Here is a 15,034-nt window from a genome sequence, read left to right as displayed (position 1 = left end):
ATTTTAAAAAACAGAAGCAATGGGAGTTCTGTGAATTATTGAATTATCGCAACAAGGCCGCGGCGGGCTTTAGTGGGCGCTGGTACCCGAGCCAGCTCATACTATAGAAGCAGACAGTGTCTTCTCCATGATGTGAACCGCCTCGTAACCGTTCCATTAACAGCGAAAGTGAATATCTGCACAGTACAAACATCGAAACAAATTGCCTTTGAATCATCATGTAGCAATGCGTCTAGCAAAACGGACAGGGCTAAATATTACAACTAATGCGCACCCGATGTACGTACTTGCAACATCGAACACCCTGTATGCTTCTCGGGAGCCTAGCAAGAATGACACACAGGCGACAATGAGGTATCCCCAGTGAAGGTATGATCCCCCACTATGATCGAAATTAATGAATTTCAATCTAGATGGTAACAAACAACACTCACTTTTGATGCAATGATAAAGTACTTTTTCTGCGACTTGCAAACTCAACAAGCACAAGGAACGGCGCGACCTTGAAAACATTGTGATCGCCGTTGAAAGGGGCAGTATACCCAGCAGTCATCAGGGTTCGCACCCAAACCGCGAGCACAGGCATTGACAAAGGCAGAAGCCAAGTTATCAGTAACAGGAGATGCGTGTTTTCATGGTAAGTTTGGGTAGCATTTAGAGTGTCGGTGACATTGGCCAAACTCTGAACCCTGCAGACATCCTGAATTTCAGGCTCTTCGGAGGACCCTATTTCTTTGGGTCCAGTGCCTTTTGTGTCATCCTCGCGGCCGTCAAGGCGCTCGCGCAGAGGAAGCGATTCGATGGGTGTGCTTCGGAGAGAAGGCACAGAGCCAGGGTAAGGCTTTCGATGCGCTGAACTCGCACATGTGTGTAAGTGAATCAACCAGCATCCCATAAATGCAATTTGCCATGGGACCACCAGGAACACCAGAAAACAGATGAAAATGAGAGAGACGACGGTGCTTCGCGGCATGCTTAGTTCATCGTACCGCCTACTGCTGCAGAGCGGAATGTTTCAGTAAGTCTATCCCCTTGACTGATAATGACTCACTTTGGTGGCAGTAACCGGGTGAGAAATCTCAAGGGCCACATGAGGAGTAATATGAGCCACCAGCTGGCACATACTAGACCTGTGGCAACAACCAGTAGGACTGGCGCAAGAAATGCGAGAAATGGTTCCCCTCGGGTTCCTAAGTAGTAGTCAGGGCTCAAGGGCAACAGGGCTACAACGAAGGATGCAGCAAGTAGTTTGGGCAGGAGGTGACAGATGAAGGCGACCAACGATTGTGACACACTCGGCATTGAACCCTTGCCGCTCTCGCGCCATGCGTGGAACATCAACAGCGCAACCACACCTACGGCCCAGCTTATCAGGGTGGTAGGATACCTCGTAGCAATCCTCCCGATTGTCGCCCACCAGTCAATAGTTAAAGTAAATTCGTTGACATCTTCGCAGCCAGTGCCGGCTGAATATATCCAGAGCTCTGAGCTATAGGACGGAGAAAACCGCGAGAGGGGTATGTATGGCGCTGATGCGTGTGTATGAAGAGTTGCTGGTGTCTTATGTTCCAGGCGATGATAATGAGTTTCCGCTGGATGAGACTTGTGCACCAAAAGCGGGGGAAGCAAGGACGAGGAATCTACATCGAAAAAAATCATCAGTGATATTTTCGATCACTGAAGCACCACTAACATACGTGCACAAGACGTCGTGGGACGCACTGATTCTGGAGTGAGTGTGTATACCACAAGCGCGTTCGAGAGTAACTTCGGAAAGGTAATGTGCCTTCGCACTAAACTCTGCTCGTTAGGTTGCAGCGAGAGCTTTGCGCCACCAGCAACCATGTCTATATTGCAATTAAACAAGAGCGGGGGAACACAAGGGATGTGAAAACAAACCAAAGACGCCAATATCACTTTGAAAAGTCCGAGTCTCGTCGAATCCTCCGAAAACCCAACCATCTTCACCGGCAGCGTCAACATGAATACCGATCCAAGCGTCATCCGCACCGCTAGGTGTACGTGGTACCGTGGCCTCGAAAAGGACGACGCCCTCGCTCTCATCAGACCCTTCATCTGGTACTGGAAAAGGTTTTCCCGGAATAGGACTTGGCAAAAGTTTCAGAGTACTGGGCTCGAGCGGTACGCACGACACAGACTCTGAAGATTGTTGTATTGTCGGCGATGTCGCACGTCCAACACAAAAGAAAGGTGCTGTCTGAAGTTTGGTCGAATGCTGGGGTGCGATGGGTGATATGCTACCTCGTGATACCAACAAGACAAACGTAGCGTTCGTTTCAAGAGCACGCGGTATAGGGAGGAGGTATGTCCGAGATCCAGTGGGTTTCCTCATGACCAGGTTCATACCCTCGGGGAGAGCCTCGTAAGTCGCTGCCTCGGGGATATCTATGCCTGTTACGGGAGGAAAAAGACGGCCATCTCTACTAAGCCAGGTGTCCATTACGCCTCCAATGTCTATATCAGAATGTGCTCCTCCAAGCTCGAGGGCAGCACGAGCAACCCGCCATCGCACCTGATGACACCACACCATCTCGCGATGACCAACCCCAGTCCATGCACCCTCTAGTGCAGATGTGAAGACTGTACGACGATATATATCACGTTCGGGACCGGGATCTGGCAGAATGCAAGACTCAGAGGGAATCATCATGTCTGTGGCCCCTCCACATATCGATACGACGGGCGTCGAGTCATTCACCAAAGATTCAGCATTTCGTTGATATATCTCATCTACACGGGCGTCAAAGCGTGCGGGGGGTAGCGTGTGGGGAGTGGACATGGTTATCAATGCAGATATATCGTCAGATGGGAGAAGAGCTGTCCCTACGATGCCTCCCATCGAATGACCCATGACGATAATTCGGGTATTAGGGGGATAATGCGAAAGGATGTAACTTACCGCCGCAGCGGAGTATTCGATCTGTGACTCAATGGTAGGTCCGTGGAATGCCGAAAGGTCTTCGTTGAATTCCACTGCAAAAAGAATACACGTCAGCGAGCTGTTGACGTGTGGTAGCTTATGGAGACACCGGTTTGAGCTACGTGGATCGGAATTGAACCTACCAGCAAAAAAGTCCAACGACTGAATTCCACGACCGGTAAAGTCGCTGGAGATGACAAAAGGAGACGAAAAATATTGTCTTGTAGCAGAGGACGCGATGGACCGGACTTGGTGCGACGAGCCAGCGTTTCCGGGGATGAACAGAACTGGTACACCTGTGACCTTTATCAGTAGCAGGGTTCAGAGACAGTCATTTAGAGTTCTGGAGCATTAGTTACCGGATTGCAGTTAATGGAGTGGTCACTAGACACGCACCTGGTTGGGATCCCATCCCACCTCACGGTATAACCAGAGCGAATACCGGTGTGCTAATGGCGTCCATGAGGAGTTGAATTCGTGTTGGAGGAGGTAAGATGGAGACATCCAAGACATCCGACATCCTTGTGGAGAAACTGTCAGGTTTGCTGCGTGGTAGCAGATATATATGAGTGTTAGTGAGAATAACCCCAAGCTGGCCGTGAATATGCTGGTCATAGTCGATGGCAGCATAAGTGCATGCCTAGTTTTCACCTTCGAGATGAGTCTTTACTAGAGCTCCCGTCTTTCAAACAGACGAGACTTTGGGAGAGTGGCTCCGTCTTTCGTAAGGGTTGACAACCAAGTAGCAAGTGAGATCTATAATATTTACTCCACGGCTAAAGCGCTCAAGCGCTCACACCGCGAATTTGTTATATATAAGGTTTCAGCCAAGCTTCAACACAGTTTCAGCATAGTTTCCAGTCATCGTTCACATCCCATTGTATTTAAGATTAAGACTGATGCACAAATGAATGGAGCTCGATGATCGACGAGCTTCGAGGACGGAATTGTGAGTAACGTAGATGAATAATATGCGAGTGGTTTGGTACGAGCTGGGGGATAAGCTGGTACGAATAAAATACACAGATCAATATGTATATCAGGTCTCGGGCACTAATTGATAGGTCCAGAATATTAGGGTGAATGTACTCATGATAGTCCAATCTACATGCAGGTATACTTTCTCATGGATGACTTGACTCTAGCTATTTTCGAGATGACGATCTGGGATCGCTAGTCTTCCCAGATGTTTATCATCTCCGATTGATGCGTCATGACAGCAACGTCTTTCTTCACGATATTCATTCGCGGATAAACGAACTGAGATAAGGATCATGTTAGTGGGAGACGTCCTACCAAAGACCCGACGATAACTCACCCCTTCGTTATATTCATGCATGACTTCAGCTGCAAGAATAGCACGATCCTTCACAAGACCCTCATAAGCCTGTATGAGAAGGCTAGTTTGCACGCCAACGGCACCCATCACAGCAGTCATAAGCATCCAATTCGTAGGACCCGTAGACATCCATATAAGAGCATGGACAGGAGAATATACGCTAAGAAGCACACGCTCAAGCTCTCCTGGAGTCCAGACCTCAAGCTGTTGAATCTGATCTGCAGGTGCACCTCGGGCGGGCGAAGATGATGAAGGCGTGGGAGTGGAAATGCCAAGCAGAAATTTCCAGAAGGAGATGAAACATGTCCATAGGAAAATGATAACGGCTTTTATCACACGCAGGATGCGCGTTTGGAAGGAGGTCATCTGGGAAGGCTCGTCGGAAGAAAGGGGTCGGACACGTGCAGGAGAGGTTACAAACGTGGTGTGTGGCGAGGACACGGGGTCCGCTTTGGTTCGACGATGAAGGCGATACGTTTTACTTTGCGTAAAAAGGTGCATTGCATTCAACGTCGAGGCAACCAAGAGAACGCCTGTCATTGGAACGGTCTGCGAGAGATCTGTAAGAACAGGTAAGATTCAGTGTCGAGCGTAGCTTACCCAGTCAAACCAGCTTTGCTGGCTACGTTCCCAATACAAGTCTTCCCAGCCGATGTCCGAGTCAGCCGTGGCACGTATCTGAGATACACGCAGACAAAGGTGCAGCAGGTGCATGCTAGACCCGATGAGCCATCCGGTCGTTCTCGGAGCCGGCATGGGTACGTTGTGAGGAAATAGTGAGATCTCGAACATAATCTGTGAAGGGAACGCTGTGATTCTGTGCGATGACGGGTGCATTTAAGTCGTCAATTAACTATGCACAAACACTCGAAACAATCACTGACCTCTCAAATATGCCTTTCTTTTTCACAACCTTCTTTGGCAGTGGCCTGAGCCCATCCGGGATGGCACTCGTGCGAGATTTACGCTTTGCGCTGAGAGGTGAAGCGTAAGGCGGTGGTCTCCTCGACCGTGCAGCATCCCAGTCGAATGGCGTAGAGGAAGATATGGAAGGAGTAGAAGATGGAGAATGAACATATGACACGCGTGGGCGGGGTGTGACTGGAGTATAAGTTGCACCATTCAACCTAGGCGACGAAGGAAGTGGCGATCCTGGAGTATTTGCTGCATTGTTGGCCTGTGCAAATCGACGCAGGCTCATCTTCGATTTTGGACAAAGTACGAGTGAAAATAAGTATGAGAACTGAAACTGCGTGCTTTCAAGCAGGCGCGTCACACGTAACGCGTCGGTCACGCGACATGAAATTAGTCGCCAAGAGTTCATGTCCTTACTTGTAAAGATAATCATGAAGACGTTATACATGTTCAATGTGAGGGATCGACGACTATGCTCGATTGAAGACAGCAGGCAGTCTAATTTATTCCCACCTATGGCACTACATAGCAATATTCCGCTTGCAGGTATATGATGCATCCAGAGCGTGATTCATATTTAGGACTTCAACAGGTAGCATTCCGGAAACTGTTACAGGAGACACAGATATCCCCTAAATGCTGACTTGCATTCATTGTAAATCTTTGTCTGATGACAAGAACGATGGAACAACGATTGTGAAGAGAATCACTGTACATCTAAAAAACCTTTCCGAAACAAAATTAGCGCAAGATTGAAACGCAAAGGACAAGTTACTTGCTTGCCTGATCCACCACAGCCATGCCAAAATGAATCATCTCCAAGTGCAGGGAATGGATATATACGTGCTCCTGAGATCATTGTCCAACCCATAACCTCACCATCGCTTCGACCTCCCAAGCAGCTGTCTTGACGCCAGCCGCATCATCCACCCATAGTTTGAACCAGAAGCTAGCACAGCAGACTCCGAGGGCTGTTCCTGCCGCCACCTGCGGCCATGTATGATGGCCCAACTGAACCCGTGAGAGGACTATCATGAATGTCCATGGTAAGATGACCACTGGAACGAACATAATGGAACTGGGAAAGGTAGGGTGAACGGGTAGCTGGAGGCAAGCCATCGTAATATATGCGGCGAAGAAGGTGCAGGCGGATGCATGTGAGCTAGGCATCCTGCAGGAGCATGTTGATGATAGAATTAGAATATATGGGTCGCAGGAAATGGAACGCACCCATAGGTAACTTTGCGTCCGGAATCCTTCAATGGGCGTTCCTGTCGTATTGCCTTCTTTATGGACTTGGCAAGCGCTGAACATAAGACTGCGCCGGTCACGAAATATACGACACCTGCCGAGCGGGTATGGAGAATGGCTGCAGTGGTCAAGGTGCACACGATTATGGACGTCTGTAGAAATTGGATTCAGCACTTGCTCTTGGTCGAGACATTGGGGGCATACTTGATTGAGGAACTTGAGCCACAGCGATAGTTCTGTACCCATAGCTAGAGGAACGATAGTGTTAAGAGGTGCGAGCGCCTCCGTCGGTTCAGCACACTGTTATTATACGGTTAGCGGCAGGTAGCACCACTAATGATCCGTTAATTTCGAGAACCAACTGCATTTATTGCAACAAATGTAAAATACAATTATAAATCTACCAAGAGCCTATGATCTGTTTGCTCAGGGCCATAAGTAGTCAAAGGACTACAGAGTGACGCACAGAGCAAAGAGACAAAGAACTCCTTAAAAAAGGAACCCCCGACGACACAAGCTGGTAGTGCAGTGGCAAGGTCATCATGTCCCTCGAGTTGCAAGCAGAGCTCGTGAGAACAAGGGCGGCAAAAATTTGATAACCAAAGAATGAGGGCGGTGCCCTCATAATAGTGGTTAAACTATTAAGAACAGATACTACACTTGATCTAAGCCAAAAGGCCAGAGTGGTAAGGATTCAACTCGTTCACAGCTCCCTTTTATATCGTCTTGAATAGCGCACGGACCAGTGCTACTAAATCGAGAAATACGATAAACATCTAATTTAGGTATGGACTTCTGAATTCAACAAGGCCAAATAAACGGCCGTTAGTGGAACAGATCATAATATAGTCCATCCGGTCATTATACCTCGAAATAACTCACTTAAGGGATTATCCAGGATGCGATATCGATACGATATAAGATACGCCACGATGTCGGTTGTAAACCCACGATTGTCAACCATGCTAGCCATTATGTCCACGCCCGAGGCCCGAGCTCCGAAACTTCGCATGATAACAAGATTTCCACCCTATGACGCAGCTCGAGGCTGTCTAACACGATAACGAGTTCATGAAAGTGTCTACTTGCACAGTAAAAAAATCAAAAAAACCCAAAAAATTATCGATAATAATACAAAGCCTGATTGAGTACTCCATGGTGCCCGCCACTTCGTGCCACCGTGGTCTCTACAAGATGCTCCATCGTCTCCGTGCGATAGAAGGTCGAGCTCCTCATACACCATCACCTCGCGAAGGGATATGGCAAGAAGTCACCGGTGCCAAACACCGAGAGCGTTTAATCCCCACTCAGCAGAAGACTCGTCGCTCAACAGCGCTGCGCCGTTCCTTGACCCCCTATTTGGTACTAGCGCCTGTTACGCCCACCACAAGCCCCTTCAACCACCCATTCTCCCTACGCAGTCCTTCGCACTCGCGTTCCAACTCCACAACACGTTCTTCAAGCTCTTTTGCCCGTCGCTCAAGCGCCGCTTCCCGCTCCTTCTTCTTCAATCTGAACCGTGCGCTAGCGGCAGTATTGCGGCGGCGCTTGTCTTCAGCAGCGGATACTGGACTGGGGTAATCACCTTGGGTCTCTTCCCCAGTAGGCGAAGCCGGGGATGCAGGGTCGAATGACTCTGTACCTGAGCTTTTCAAAGTACGAGCCCGCTTAGTAGCGGACTCTGAGGTAGGCTGAGCATGTACGACGGGAGGAGGAGGGGGAACAGAGTATGTTCCACCTTGAGCAGTATGCATGGCAAGCAATTGCGCAAGCGATGGGACTGCCGCGTTCTCCGCGGGTGATGGTGCCAATTGTGGGAGTGAGAACGGATCAATCCCAAATCCAGCCAACAGCGCATTTAGATCAAGCTGTGGGGCTTGGGCCTCGGACTGAGGAGTGATGGTAGTGCTGGCAGGGTGCACGACGTTTTCATGGCCATCATGAGTAGGCAGGCCTAAAGGAGAAGCAGAGGTGTCATCTTCCGAATCATCCACCGACTTTCTCTTTCCCTTGTTACGAGCGACAGGCTCCTCAGTTTCGAAAGAAAGATTTGTCCACAGGTCAAGGTGGGCTGAGAAGTCGGGGAAAGGTGGGGATGCTAATAGGTCACGAGCATCCTGTGGAGCAGGAGTATGAACAAGATTGAGTCCTTGCAAATTTAACGGAGGCATGGATGAGTCGAAATGGCGTGAGCTATGCGTCTGATTATGGCGATGCGTGTATAGCAGCTAGTGGCAAGGATGGGGTTGTGATTGAAAAATAGACTGATAAGATTTCTGGTACTTATTGCGTGCTCACTAAGCTGTCGTTGACTAATATTTGGGACAAGTTAGGTTCTGACAAGGCAGTGACAGCACAATATTTGCTTGTGATTTCAGGAACCATCTGATCCACCGGCGCCGATATCCGATTCAGTCCAAGTGGTCATCGTTGCCAATATGAAATACTCGAGTCCTGTCCAAGGTCCTTGTTCCTCCCACTGGCTCAACCATACCTGATAGCGACAGCGCGTGCTATCGCGCAACCATCGCGTCAGTCCAGCTCTCGAATTCGAACACCGAAGACCCTGAGGCCTGAGGATTTACATAAGTAAAAATCTCGTAAGAATCCACTAAGCCATGCCATTTTCGGCTTTAATACTTTGGGCATTACCAACCACTTGTAAGCCAGCACTCTCGATAGAAGACCGGGCCTGCGATAAAAAACCTAATATTATCGAACTCCCAGAAAGCGTGACTTGCAATTTCAGTTCAAGTCTCGACACAAAAACCACGCAGTGATTTGAAACAATTAATTCCATTGGACATGGCAGGCAGTACATACTACTTCGATTGAACAATACATCACTGGTTGCTAATCTTGATTAGGCTCTCTCACTCGCATAGAATTTCGTAAGATCCTGCACATCGTCCCGACTGCCGAGGAACACAGAGCACCGCTCATGTATGCTCGTTGGCATAATGTCGAGGATGCGCTTGGTGCCCGTAGTTGCGACTCCACCGGCCTTGCATAATGCGGTAAGTGACGAACTAACCAGAGTTCATCCTGAAACACTTACTTGTTCGGTCAAAAAGGCCATGGGGAATGCCTCGTATAGTAACCGCAACTTTCCAGATTTGCTCTTCTTATCGTCAGGGTATCCGAAAATCCCTCCATATAGCAGCGTCCTATGCACATCTGCGACCATGGACCCAATGTACCGAGCGGAGTAAGGAGAACCAGTCTTCGGATACTTGATCGAGTTCAGGTAGTTGGTCACAGGAGGATAAAAATACATCGAGTTCCCTTCATTGAAAGAGTAAATTTTGCCACGGGAAGGTATTTTTATCTTGGGGAGATAAGATTAGGAACATTATGGGTGCTAGATAAGAGGCCGTTTCTTACATCAGGGTGAGTGAGGATAAACTCTCCCAGAGCGGCATCCAGGGTGTACCCGTTGACACCAGACCCAGTGGAGAGAACCAAGTTCGCTGAAGAACCATACCTAAACGGATGTAAGGATATTTGAAAAGGCAGTCAAATAGACGACTAACATGGTGTATCCTGCAGCAACCATCTCACTTCCTGGTCTGAGCACATCTCCAATAGTTCCATCAGAGTCCGGTCTCTGCAAAAGTCGATCAGAGCAATGGCGATACCCTTGTGAAAGAGACCCACCACAGGGTAAATGCCGAAGATAGTTCCGATGTTGACACCAGCATCGATGTTGCTACTACCGTCAAGCGGATCAAAGACTACACAGTACTTTCCCCTGTTCTTCTCCTCGATGATGATGGCATTGTCAAGCTCCTCCGAGACCAAGACTGCGGTCTTTCCAGACGCCCGCAGGGCGTTGACCATGATGTCGTTAGCCAGAACATCGAGCTTTTTCTGCTCCTCGCCTTGGACATTGGTCTCGCCGGCAAGGCCGACACTGAAGATGATATTAGGGGTGTTAGTGCGGATGGAGTTAAACGGCATACAGGTTGATGAGCCGGGCTTTTCGAACATTGGTTGCGATGAATTTGCTAGTCACCTGGATAGCGATGAGCAAGAGGGTGAGATCTCCCGTGGCAGCTGCTCCCAGCCGCAGCTGGTCGTCCATCACATGTCTGCAAGGCGCGTCAATGTCTAGCTTCGCACCGGAACATATCCGCGCTCACCTGCTCAGGGTGATCAGGTCCGTGCTAGGAGGTTGTTCTGAGACCGACGCCATTATAGTTCTAGGTAGGGTGTTGTAAAGTGCAAGCAAGGAAACATGGAAATGTTTCACAATACTTAAGCGCTATATCTGCCTGTCTGTTGTGCGGATGGAAACGGACAGCACTAATAAGTACCTTGATGGTGGATTCGCTTCCCAGTGAACGTTGTCAAGATTCAGCAAATTGTTCTCACAGTATCCGGTACCTACTACCCTAAAACGTGAATGAATTCCCTGTGATTATACAGCAGATACGTAAAAGCAGAATATCAATACATACACGAGCCGGCCGACAGGAGCTTGATCATCGTTTCCTCTTGATTCCTACCAAAGAAACCGGTTCCTTACCCTTGCGTGTCCGTAGTGGGATAGGAAAAGTGTCACTGTCCTCATCGTTGTCTTCCACGCCAACAAAACCCTTCCCACTGTCGTCACTACCACTGCCTCTGATCCCGCTCGTATTAGGCACGATGGTCTCAGGTCTCCTGATCTCATGCCCAGAGCACCAGCCATCATCATCGTCGACCCCCTCTTCTTCCTCCATTTCATCTTCGTCCTCATCTAGCGCGCGCGAAGATGCCTGGGCAATTGCAGCGGCGATCTCTGCACTGATACTTGCCACTCTGGCTTCAAGCGGCTCACCCGGTGTACTAGCTTCCAGGGGCCTGGTTACGACGCCACCAGTTTGCGAGAATAGCGCGGAAATAGTGCGCACTGATTCTTCCAACTCGAGATCCCCTGTTGTGTCAGAAACTTTTTGTTTTTTGGCTTTAAAATTATATTTTCTGTGCCATCCAATCATTATCTGTGAATACAACATTAAGCTTGGATACCCACATGTTAGGATCTGGTTCCCATGTTGGATCGTGAGTTCGCATATGTTGAGTGAGCGTTGTGCGACGTGTAAACGTTTTCTCGCACTCTGGATCTTCACACTTGTAAGGTCGTTTTCCTGTGTGCGTTCGCCGGTGCCGTGCGAGACTGCTTGAGTCCCCGAAGGTCTTTCCACACCCTGGATATTCGCAAGAATGCGGTTTCTCGCCCGTATGTACCCGTTGGTGAACGTGTAATGCAGATCGCTGCGTGCCCGAAAAGTTTGTAAGATACTGCGTGTAATCTGATAAATAATACAAACCTGAATGAATGTCTTCCCACATCCGCCATGGTTACAAACGAACGGTCGTTCGCCAGTGTGGATCCGCATGTGCCTCGCGAGATCGCTCCTCCGGGTGAATGTCTTGCGACACAGTGGTTCTTCACAGGCGTGTATGTTTATTGCTTTCTCCTTCTCGACATTTTGCTCTTTATCTTTTTCTTTGTCCCTCCCCTTCTTTGATTTCTTATTTTCGGGAGACTTCTTTGGTGCTGTCGATGTAGAGGCAATGGGTTGCGGAGTGGGGCGCGATGGACCGGGTAGGGGTTGGCTAGAACGCACGGGTGACTGAGCAGGCGTGGTACGAGAACGAGATATTGGGGAAGTACTTTCAGTCGATGGTACCTGGAGGTGTCCGTGAGTAGGATCCGATTCTGTTTCGGTGTCAAAGTGTGATGAAAGATGATTCAATATGTCACTGATATCATTGAACTCTCCAGGCACGCCTTCGTGGGCGTCTGGTACATCCGTCCGAGTTTTGTGTTGTGGTGAACATGCAGCATCACTCCCATTTCGGTCGTCATTGTGGTCGTCATTCCTTATCTCTTGTGTGGGGTAAAGGAGGTCCAAATCCCGAGGCCCCAAGTCTCGAGGACCATCCACAATGTAGTCATCGGCATCGCCAGCCGTTAGAGAATGGAACGCGGGGGCGGTACGCGTCGTACGTAGACTATGTTCAAGCTCCGCATCGTGGAGCTTTAAAGACTCAGCGTGGCGCTCATTGGACGAAGCGTGTGCATGTGCTGCTTGCAGCATGGCAGTGATACTGCGAAGATTGAGACCAAGACCAGAAATAGCATCGCCAGCATTTGTAGTATCGCTGACTTTCTGTAAGTCATCTGGAGTGGAATCCGGAATGGAGGGATCGTGGTCTTGCTCGTTCTGCGCCTGACGTTGCTGTGCGGCAGCACTCAGGAGTGCAGCAGATGCAGCGGTCGCATTCTGGTGAAGGAGACTGGCGATTTCGCGCTCCAGCATTTCTACTGAGAAGTGTTCCGGAGATACAGACGGGTCGAGGGAAAGGGGCACGCCATCGTGTGGCGAATGTCCGTGGTGTGATGAATCGGAGAATGAGGAAGGGGCGTTCACGTCGACCTCATCTCCACTATGGATCTGTTCTTCATCTGAGCCCAAAGGTTCATCATGTACTACATCTGAGAGGTCGAGCACCGGTTCATTTTCATCATGGTCCATACTGTAAATTGTGAAGCGCCTCCCGCACGGAGTGTAGACCTAATGTGAAACAGGTCAAAATGCGATTCTTGTCGAGGACACTGAGCCTAAATAAGATCTGACAATTCCATTACTCACCGAGATATATACACGTCGCGCTCACCGATGAGCACAGTATGGATGGTCGAGGTTGCCGTTGAAGCTTTGAAGCCCAATAACGGACGGTGCTTGAACACGATGTTGTGACGCTTGTTTAGGTAACGGCATCATTCACGTGTCATTTCCTCTTTTGGAGATTGCGGCGGCCAGCAACACCAAGTGGCACTCGCTAAGTCATCGGCTGTGCCTCACTCTTACTCCCTTTCATGAACTCCGGCCACGGCGAGCATCATGCCTGCAAAGACTAACAAACCGGCGAGACCAAAGGTCAAACGGTATCATGTGTACGCCGTCATACTCTTCGTTATGGGGACACTCTTTCCCCCACTAGGTGTGTATTTGTGATCTTGTCGTGAGGAATGCTATCGTGGAACCAGAGTGCTGAACCGCCATTTGAATGCAGCTGTAGCAGCAAGGTTCGGTATCGGGAAGGACTTCTGGCTGAATCTCTTACTCACGATCTGTGGATACATCCCAGGTATGCGCTGTAATCACAACAGTTATAGTTGCATTTAATTAAGTTCCTTATCCCAGGACACGTGCACAATTTTTACATACAGGTAATAGGAGCACTAGCTGCATTATTCTGTGGATTGAAGTGCTGACATGTTTTGAATTCGCAGAATATCAGGAATAACAAGAATCACCGCCGCACACCCAAGTGGGTCCAGCGCTACGGCCTTGTCGACACTTCAACCATCAAGCGTCATGAACAGCGCTCCCAGTGGGCAGGGAGATACAACGACCGTAATCCGAACTCTGCTCTGGATGAGCAGCCTCTAGAGGAAGGCCAAGTGGCGTCAAGCCGTTCAACAACACAGGATCTCTCCACCAAGCCAACCAATGGCAGTGCTCTCTGGAAGCCTGATGACGAATCATTTTACAACCCTGAACGTGAAGGTAGCATGCGTTCAGCGGAATCAGGGAGTTCTCGTTGGAAATACCCAGCCAACTTCAACGATACACTTCCTGGTGCAGGAAACGCTCCAGCGCGGAAGAAGAAAAAGAAGAAAGATAGATGGGCGAGAACGGAGGATGCATATAACGCTCCCGAGCAGAAGAAACGAAAGAAGAAGTCAAGGAATCGCTCTACAACTGACGATGGCGGTGATCTAGAGTCGACCTACTCACGCAGGGCAGGATCAAGTGTTGATTTGGAGGTGCCAGAAGATGCAGCCGGTGAAACATATGGGAGACAAGTTGAAGGCAGTGGGCATGTAACGGTGGAGAATGACGATACTACCGCATTGCAGAACGATGTATTCAACCACGAGTTCTGACAGCACGCCCTCCATACATCCTACATCAATTTTCCACGTTAGCTTCCATTTATCTATTGTATGCAGTGTCTTTCAAAGATCGTTACACATCCGAAGTGGAGCCAGCTGTCACGCAGTCCCTCACATATTGTACGTGAAAAATTATACATTCAGTGCTTTCCTTTCTAGATATCACCTTGCTCCGCAAGGCTGCTAAGTGGGTCCAGCATCAACAGCAGGAACAGCCATCATATGGCTATGTTGTACCATATGAACACGGAGAACATTCTGCTCCAGTGGGCAATTACGAGTACCGGGCCCGGTAGTGCCTGCATACTCCACGGTTCCGAAACCAATCCAAAACTTATGAGCTTGCAGGGAGTCGCCGCCACGAGTCCCATAGCGAGGGAGGAAATAGGCGAGCTGATAGCGTACAGGTCGATGTAATTTTCTCCCCGTTGATTCAAAATCAGATTCTGCTCCAAGATCTGCATTAAGCGGTCAAAAGTTGCACGACCAACACTGCCAGAGCATGGACATATTAAGCAAATCGAAAACAAAACACACTCGCTGATATCCATTGTCAGGCCAATTTGATGATATATCAAAGAACTTGTTGCACTTCCCAGTCCGCCACTGGACATAGGGACCGGAGGTCGGGCAC

General features: G+C 49.2%; 8 protein-coding genes across 8 annotated transcripts; 1 reads left to right on the top strand and 7 right to left on the bottom strand.

Moving 5' to 3' along the window:
* Positions 1-32: 32 nt before the first annotated feature.
* F5147DRAFT_685778 (PGAP1-like protein-domain-containing protein) lies at positions 33-3,685 on the bottom strand. The gene is made up of 7 exons (XM_041436699.1): positions 3,338-3,685; positions 3,085-3,244; positions 1,900-2,994; positions 1,698-1,847; positions 1,052-1,640; positions 435-998; positions 33-382 (listed from the first exon to the last, which is right to left on the bottom strand). The coding sequence occupies exons 1-7, from the start codon at positions 3,569-3,571 to the stop codon at positions 217-219; spliced, it is 2,958 nt and encodes a 985-aa protein (XP_041294778.1). The 5' UTR covers positions 3,572-3,685; the 3' UTR covers positions 33-216.
* A 123-nt stretch (positions 3,686-3,808) lies between these two features.
* Positions 3,809-5,529, bottom strand: F5147DRAFT_685775 (uncharacterized protein). Its single transcript, XM_041436698.1, has 4 exons — positions 5,165-5,529; positions 4,881-5,097; positions 4,260-4,829; positions 3,809-4,201 (listed from the first exon to the last, which is right to left on the bottom strand). The coding sequence occupies exons 1-4, from the start codon at positions 5,479-5,481 to the stop codon at positions 4,115-4,117; spliced, it is 1,191 nt and encodes a 396-aa protein (XP_041294777.1). The 5' UTR covers positions 5,482-5,529; the 3' UTR covers positions 3,809-4,114.
* Positions 5,530-5,657: 128 nt separating this feature from the next.
* Positions 5,658-6,798, bottom strand: F5147DRAFT_685772 (uncharacterized protein). Its single transcript, XM_041436697.1, has 4 exons — positions 6,651-6,798; positions 6,426-6,598; positions 5,975-6,366; positions 5,658-5,921 (listed from the first exon to the last, which is right to left on the bottom strand). The coding sequence occupies exons 1-3, from the start codon at positions 6,690-6,692 to the stop codon at positions 6,051-6,053; spliced, it is 531 nt and encodes a 176-aa protein (XP_041294776.1). The 5' UTR covers positions 6,693-6,798; the 3' UTR covers positions 5,658-5,921; positions 5,975-6,050.
* On the bottom strand, positions 6,795-7,085 carry F5147DRAFT_685767 (uncharacterized protein). Its single transcript, XM_041436696.1, has one exon. It carries the CDS (start codon positions 7,069-7,071, stop codon positions 6,889-6,891), a length of 183 nt encoding a protein of 60 aa, XP_041294775.1. The 5' UTR covers positions 7,072-7,085; the 3' UTR covers positions 6,795-6,888.
* Positions 7,086-7,629: 544 nt separating this feature from the next.
* Positions 7,630-8,759, bottom strand: F5147DRAFT_91275 (uncharacterized protein). The gene has a single exon (XM_041444462.1). The coding sequence runs from the start codon at positions 8,615-8,617 to the stop codon at positions 7,802-7,804; it is 816 nt and encodes a 271-aa protein (XP_041294774.1). The 5' UTR covers positions 8,618-8,759; the 3' UTR covers positions 7,630-7,801.
* Positions 8,760-9,226: 467 nt separating this feature from the next.
* Positions 9,227-10,797, bottom strand: F5147DRAFT_685764 (fructose-1,6-bisphosphatase class 1/Sedoheputulose-1,7-bisphosphatase). Its single transcript, XM_041436695.1, has 7 exons — positions 10,589-10,797; positions 10,409-10,537; positions 10,104-10,359; positions 9,980-10,053; positions 9,831-9,930; positions 9,505-9,774; positions 9,227-9,450 (listed from the first exon to the last, which is right to left on the bottom strand). Exons 1-7 carry the CDS (start codon positions 10,639-10,641, stop codon positions 9,310-9,312), a joined length of 1,023 nt encoding a protein of 340 aa, XP_041294773.1. The 5' UTR covers positions 10,642-10,797; the 3' UTR covers positions 9,227-9,309.
* A 39-nt stretch (positions 10,798-10,836) lies between these two features.
* F5147DRAFT_685762 (uncharacterized protein) lies at positions 10,837-13,172 on the bottom strand. Its single transcript, XM_041436694.1, has 4 exons — positions 13,091-13,172; positions 11,762-13,012; positions 11,464-11,705; positions 10,837-11,411 (listed from the first exon to the last, which is right to left on the bottom strand). The coding sequence occupies exons 2-4, from the start codon at positions 12,971-12,973 to the stop codon at positions 10,931-10,933; spliced, it is 1,935 nt and encodes a 644-aa protein (XP_041294772.1). The 5' UTR covers positions 12,974-13,012; positions 13,091-13,172; the 3' UTR covers positions 10,837-10,930.
* A 106-nt stretch (positions 13,173-13,278) lies between these two features.
* F5147DRAFT_685759 (uncharacterized protein) lies at positions 13,279-14,556 on the top strand. Its single transcript, XM_041436693.1, has 4 exons — positions 13,279-13,442; positions 13,515-13,589; positions 13,646-13,671; positions 13,735-14,556. The coding sequence occupies exons 1-4, from the start codon at positions 13,343-13,345 to the stop codon at positions 14,389-14,391; spliced, it is 858 nt and encodes a 285-aa protein (XP_041294771.1). The 5' UTR covers positions 13,279-13,342; the 3' UTR covers positions 14,392-14,556.
* The last annotated feature ends 478 nt before the right edge of the window (positions 14,557-15,034 follow it).

The sequence above is a fragment of the Suillus discolor genome, assembly GCF_016758755.1.
Source record: "Suillus discolor strain FC423 chromosome Unknown F5147scaffold_17, whole genome shotgun sequence".
Taxonomy (NCBI): Eukaryota; Fungi; Basidiomycota; class Agaricomycetes; order Boletales; family Suillaceae; genus Suillus; species Suillus discolor.
This window is presented reverse-complemented; position numbering and strand designations above follow the sequence as displayed.

What these genes read in the sequence shown, in the direction of transcription:
- F5147DRAFT_685759 (XM_041436693.1), top strand. Translation starts at nt 13,343, where the DNA reads ATGCCTGCAAAGACTAACAAACCGGCGAGACCAAAGGTCAAACGGTAT. An exon ending in GACACTCTTTCCCCCACTAG is followed by an intron (nt 13,443 to 13,514) that starts GTGTGTATTTGT and finishes ATTTGAATGCAG; the next exon opens with CTGTAGCAGCAAGGTTCGGT. An exon ending in GATCTGTGGATACATCCCAG is followed by an intron (nt 13,590 to 13,645) that starts GTATGCGCTGTA and finishes TCCTTATCCCAG; the next exon opens with GACACGTGCACAATTTTTAC.
- F5147DRAFT_685762 (XM_041436694.1), bottom strand. Translation starts at nt 12,973, where the DNA reads ATGGACCATGATGAAAATGAACCGGTGCTCGACCTCTCAGATGTAGTA. An exon ending in GTGGGAAGACATTCATTCAG is followed by an intron (nt 11,706 to 11,761) that starts GTTTGTATTATT and finishes TCGGGCACGCAG; the next exon opens with CGATCTGCATTACACGTTCA. An exon ending in TGGGAACCAGATCCTAACAT is followed by an intron (nt 11,412 to 11,463) that starts GTGGGTATCCAA and finishes TGGATGGCACAG; the next exon opens with AAAATATAATTTTAAAGCCA.
- F5147DRAFT_685764 (XM_041436695.1), bottom strand. Translation starts at nt 10,641, where the DNA reads ATGGCGTCGGTCTCAGAACAACCTCCTAGCACGGACCTGATCACCCTG. An exon ending in TCTTCGGCATTTACCCTGTG is followed by an intron (nt 10,054 to 10,103) that starts GTGGGTCTCTTT and finishes CGACTTTTGCAG; the next exon opens with AGACCGGACTCTGATGGAAC. An exon ending in GTTGCTGCAGGATACACCAT is followed by an intron (nt 9,931 to 9,979) that starts GTTAGTCGTCTA and finishes ACATCCGTTTAG; the next exon opens with GTATGGTTCTTCAGCGAACT.
- F5147DRAFT_685778 (XM_041436699.1), bottom strand. Translation starts at nt 3,571, where the DNA reads ATGCTGCCATCGACTATGACCAGCATATTCACGGCCAGCTTGGGGTTA. An exon ending in AAGTGATATTGGCGTCTTTG is followed by an intron (nt 1,848 to 1,899) that starts GTTTGTTTTCAC and finishes ATTGCAATATAG; the next exon opens with ACATGGTTGCTGGTGGCGCA. An exon ending in TCCCACGACGTCTTGTGCAC is followed by an intron (nt 1,641 to 1,697) that starts GTATGTTAGTGG and finishes TTTTCGATGTAG; the next exon opens with ATTCCTCGTCCTTGCTTCCC.
- F5147DRAFT_91275 (XM_041444462.1), bottom strand. Translation starts at nt 8,617, where the DNA reads ATGCCTCCGTTAAATTTGCAAGGACTCAATCTTGTTCATACTCCTGCT.
- F5147DRAFT_685767 (XM_041436696.1), bottom strand. Translation starts at nt 7,071, where the DNA reads ATGAGGGCACCGCCCTCATTCTTTGGTTATCAAATTTTTGCCGCCCTT.
- F5147DRAFT_685772 (XM_041436697.1), bottom strand. Translation starts at nt 6,692, where the DNA reads ATGGGTACAGAACTATCGCTGTGGCTCAAGTTCCTCAATCAA. An exon ending in GGCTCAAGTTCCTCAATCAA is followed by an intron (nt 6,599 to 6,650) that starts GTATGCCCCCAA and finishes CAATTTCTACAG; the next exon opens with ACGTCCATAATCGTGTGCAC. An exon ending in GGACGCAAAGTTACCTATGG is followed by an intron (nt 6,367 to 6,425) that starts GTGCGTTCCATT and finishes ATGCTCCTGCAG; the next exon opens with GATGCCTAGCTCACATGCAT.
- F5147DRAFT_685775 (XM_041436698.1), bottom strand. Translation starts at nt 5,481, where the DNA reads ATGAGCCTGCGTCGATTTGCACAGGCCAACAATGCAGCAAATACTCCA. An exon ending in AGCAAAGCTGGTTTGACTGG is followed by an intron (nt 4,830 to 4,880) that starts GTAAGCTACGCT and finishes GATCTCTCGCAG; the next exon opens with ACCGTTCCAATGACAGGCGT. An exon ending in TGCATGAATATAACGAAGGG is followed by an intron (nt 4,202 to 4,259) that starts GTGAGTTATCGT and finishes TCCTTATCTCAG; the next exon opens with TTCGTTTATCCGCGAATGAA.